Source organism: Octopus sinensis, linkage group LG16 (genome assembly GCF_006345805.1).
Source record: "Octopus sinensis linkage group LG16, ASM634580v1, whole genome shotgun sequence".
Classification (NCBI taxonomy): Eukaryota; Metazoa; Mollusca; class Cephalopoda; order Octopoda; family Octopodidae; genus Octopus; species Octopus sinensis.
Genome location: NC_043012.1, coordinates 54,010,952 through 54,015,951, shown reverse-complemented (window position 1 = coordinate 54,015,951; position 5,000 = coordinate 54,010,952). Strand labels below are relative to the sequence as shown.

The window sequence follows — 5,000 nt, the reverse complement described above, 5'->3', positions numbered from 1 at the left end:
AAAAGAGCTGAGATCCTTCAAAGAACCGCACAGATAATAACAACATTAACCAAACTGAATACAATAGGGAGAGATGAAGATATATCATTATAAAAATGAAAATCAGACCCATGTGTGCATTGTTACTTTCACTTTCCAGTAGGTATATATGATTTCCCAAAGCAGATATTCAGATAGCTATAGAGGTGCTGGAAGTGAGATGCTATTACAACATATTAAGTACCTCGTACTTGGATCACGTCACAAATAAGTGGATTTGTGAAAGCATATACCATCACAGTATTGGTTGTCATTAAAGATGTCTTCAAACGGCGAAGAAAAGAAAGCTGAGATGGTATAGCCATCCAGTACAAAAGCATAGACCATTTTTCAAGGAACCATAGAGGAGAAAGAAAGAAGAAGCAGACAAAGAGAAAGGTGGGTGAACCACGTCAAGGAATGGATATGTAAATCAATAGCAGAGATCCAAATTCTGGTACACAATTTCGAGATCTGGATGAAACAAGTGTATAGTATGTCACGACAAAGAAGGCCACACATTTTTGAGGAGGTACAAAAGACTATTAGAAATAACAATGTTTTATCTTTTATCGTCTATCATTTACTTGTTTCAGTTAGTTAACTGCGACCATGCTGGGGCACTGCCTTGAAGCATTTTAGTCTAAAAAATCGATTCCAGTACTTATCGAACCGCTAGTTAACGTAAACACATCAAAACCTCTTGTCAGGTGGTTAGTGGAGGGTGGGGACAAACACAGGATCAGAGACACACATATAGATATATACATATACATATATACGACGGGCTTCTTTCAGTTTCCGGCTACCAAATCCACTCACGACGCAATAGATAAAGGTACTTGCTCAAGATGCGACGCAATGAGATTGAACCGGGAATCATGTGATTGGTAAGCAAGCCTCTTAACCAACTCCAAGAATATTAAAAGCAAGTATGTCCTCGGTATGATATGATCTGAATTCAAAACATAACGGATGTAACTAGATAAGGGAAGGTATTTTTGCCCTCGACACCACTAGGTTTCAGTGGGCCAAAATTTAAGTAAATCAAATAAAATTCATCTGATAACCATTAATCTCTCTCTATATAAAGCTGAAGTTGTCTGTGTGTGGCAGGTTTGGTAGCCTTCAACTAACACTATCTCCTCCGAGACCGTACGGTGCAAGTTGACCAAAATTGAGAGTATGATAAAAGAAGGCTTGCTTTTCATTCCGTAGAAGATAAAATTCAAATCGGACCATGTTAAGACCAAAAATTATTTACATCAAAAAGGTGCTTTTTTTCTATGAAAATCCCTATGTTTACGATTTTCTTGACTGCTGTGTCGCCATTTTTCGGTGTATTTCAACCAGAAAAATGTTCACTTAAAGAGAATAACAAGCAACATAAGGCAACATTTTTACTTTCCAAAAATTCCAATTCTAAAGGGTCGAAACAAACCCGAGCAACGCCGGGCGATACTGCTAATTTAAAGTAAAGATATAATTATGGATATATAAGGTTAAATATTTATTCATCCAATGTAACATAACAATCAATCTACAATGTTATTCTGCAATAGTTTTGTATGTAACTATGGAATATAATCAAAGACATAATTTATTATAGACACAACATTTATATTATTTGTAAGACAACTGAGTAATAAATTTTAAAAACTGTCACATACACACAAACAACAACACAACCACCCATACACACTACTGCCAGTACTACTACTACTGCTAATATATACACATGTTTAGAAAGCACGAGTACAGCTCGATGGCTGTTGCCTGTACATATGTATGTATGCATGTATGTATGTGTGTGTGTGTGTGTGTGTGTGTGTGTGTCAGTTTAGGAGGGAGAGAGAGGGGGGATGGAAAGAGAATGACATAGAGAAAGAGAGACTGAGAGAAAGAGAATAACAGAGAGAGAGAGAGAGGGGGGGTGGGTGGAAAGAGAATGACAAAGAGAAAGACAGACTGAGCGAAAGAGAGAGAGATGGAAAGAGAATAACAGAGAAAGAGAGACTGAGAGAGAGTGAGAGAGTGAGAGAGAGAGAGAGAGAGAGAGATGATTTTCGTAGCTGCCGATGCAGAACGGCGCAGAAACGGATATGTCCTACGATCTGATAACATCATTCACAGCCCCAAAATGTGTATTCATACGCCTAGATGGGGAATTTTCTCGAGGGACAGTCTTCGTAGCGAAAGATCATATCACATCTGAATACACGCAAGAGGGTTAAATAGGAATTTACACGTGTGTGTGTGTGTGTGTGTGTGTGTAGGCACAGCCGTGGCCATGTGGTAAGACGTTGGCTCTTAAGCTTTCCAGCCACATGATTCTGGGTTCAGTTCCACTGCTTGGCACCTTCGGTAACTGTCTTCTACTAAAGTCTCGGCTCGACCCAACCTAAGTCTTGTTAATAGATTTCGCACACGGAAGCCCGACGTGTGTACATACATATATATATACGTATTTCTTTACTACCCACAAGGGGCTTAACACAGAAGGGACAAACAAGGACAGACAAACAAATTAAGTCGATTATATCGACCCCGAAAGGATGAAAGGCAAAGTCGACCTCGGCGGGATTTGAACTCAGAACGTAGCGACAGACGAAATACTGCTGAGCATGTTGCCTGGCGTGCTAACGATTCTGCCAGCTCGCCGCCAAAATATATATATATATTATATATATATATATATATATATATATATTATATAATATATATATATATATATATTATATACTATATATAGTATATATATATATATTATATTATATATAATATATACAATATATATATATATATATACGTTTGTGTGTGCTGCTCATATTATATTTACAGATATATACATGCGTGTGGTGATCTTGTGTGTTTGTTCTCCACAACAGCGTGACAACGGTGTTGATTTGTTTACGTCCCCGTCGTTTAGTCTTTTACTTCTTTTAGTCTTTTACTTGTTTCAGTCATTTGACTGCGGCCATGCTGGAACACCTCCTTTAGTCGAACAAATCGACTACAGGACTTATTCTTTGTAAGCCTAGTACTTATTCTATCGTACTCTTTTGTCGAACCGCTCAGTTACGGGGACGAAAACACACCGGCATCGGTTGTCAAGCGACGGTGGGGGAACAAACGTAGACAAACACACACACACACACACACACAAACACACACACACACACTCACCACATATATATATATATATATATATATAATATATATATATACACGACGGGCTTCTTTCAGTTTCCGTCTACCAGATCTACTCACAAGGCTTTGGTCGGCCCGCGGCCATAGTAGAAGACACTTGCCCAAGGTGCCACTCAATGGAACTGAACCTAGAACTATGTGGTTGTTTAGCAAGCTACTTTATTTCATAGAAATTTGCCATAAAGGCATTACAAAGAGTAGGTTGCAGGCTAGACATAGACATTAATGAGGCGGATGATTATGATGCAAAGATGATAAGAATGGGAGAAGACGAAAAGCGCCCGCCGACTTTTGCTTCTCTAAAACCTTGTTTTTAAAAAAAAAAATACTAAATGAGGTATTAAACCTCTTACAATTTTATAACACATTTATGGACTAAAATGTCCATTACAATAAAAAAATCAATTTTCTTGCCTCCTGCAGGAATTCCAACAGCCGCAAGTTGGGGTCCTTTACACAGGATCCATACTTTTCCTTACCACAGTAGCAAGCTACTAACCACACACCCGCTCCTGCGAGATATATTTTCTTCCTTCCATCATTATCAACAATGTGTATTACTATAATAATCCCTAACATATCACCGAAACTTTCTCCTTATATGATAGTATTTAACCAGTTAAAGTTTTGGATTATTTAACCCCTAAGGAGGACCTGACATCTTTGATTCGACTATATATATAGGGAGAATTTACGAAAAAAACAACAAAAGACGAAGACAGGTGGTGTACAAAACAAACAGATGTATTAGTATAACGCTCAGGAATAGAAAAAGTATTTTACGTTTCGAGCCTACGCTCATCTACAGAAAGAGACACAGAAAACAAGGAGAGAAAAAATGTGTGTAGTGGCTAACGATCTAGGATGTTTAATTGAATAGACACATAGATGATTACTTACATTTTAAATTTTCCGGCACGGACGGGTCTGGAGCAGTATTTTGATCCTCATTTCTTTGTTCTTCCTCCTCTTCTGGTTTCGCGATCGACATCGACGTCATCGGGGTGACAACATTATACTGGTGAATAATTCAAGTAAAAGAAAAAAGGGAATAAAGTTTACATTACATTGTTGGTAACACATAAATAACAGAGGATGTTTTGTTATATTGTTTTCGTAAAAATAACTGCTGACCACGACCCCAGTATATACCTTTCTTGTCGACAATGTGCTTAACAAATTGGTTGTTACATACCCCACACACATATACACACACACATACACAGAGGCATGCCGAAATTTTTTCCAGGCTTTCATTGTGGTTAGGAACTGTTTCTATGTTCAGATTTACAGACCGCCTATCTATCTATCTATATCACACACACACACCACACACACACACACACACACACACACACACACACACACATACACCACACACACACACACACACACACACACAGAGGCATGCCCAAGTTTTTTCCATGCCTTCATTATGGTTAGGAACTGTTTCCAGGTTCAAATTTACAGACCGCCTATAATAGGCGTAAAAACCCATCAATCTATCTATCTATCTATCTATCTACCTATCTGGCTACCTATCTATCTGGCTACCTACCTAACTACCTACCTACCATGTCCGACCTGTGGGCCTATGTCGAATGACTGCTATCGCGTGTGGGACGAGTTAGTTTTTCAACCGAGTCTATCGTGAATATTGTAGTGCCTCCTTCCTTGAAACGGGAAGGAAGAGCCTATATTATTCCTCGAGCTGACAGAATTGTTAGCATGCCGGCTGAAATGCTTCGCGGTATGTATTTCATCTTCACGTG

General features: G+C 38.6%; 1 protein-coding gene across 1 annotated transcript in view; it reads right to left on the bottom strand.

Annotated features, from left to right (window-relative positions):
- The window catches only part of LOC115220456 (inter-alpha-trypsin inhibitor heavy chain H3-like), a 244,046-nt gene that overhangs the window by 41,361 nt on the left and 197,685 nt on the right, over positions 1-5,000 (bottom strand). Inside the window, exon 9 of the mRNA XM_029790584.2 lies at positions 4,129-4,246. Within this exon, the coding sequence (XP_029646444.1) occupies positions 4,129-4,246 (118 nt within the window). The remainder of the gene's footprint in view (positions 1-4,128; positions 4,247-5,000) is intronic.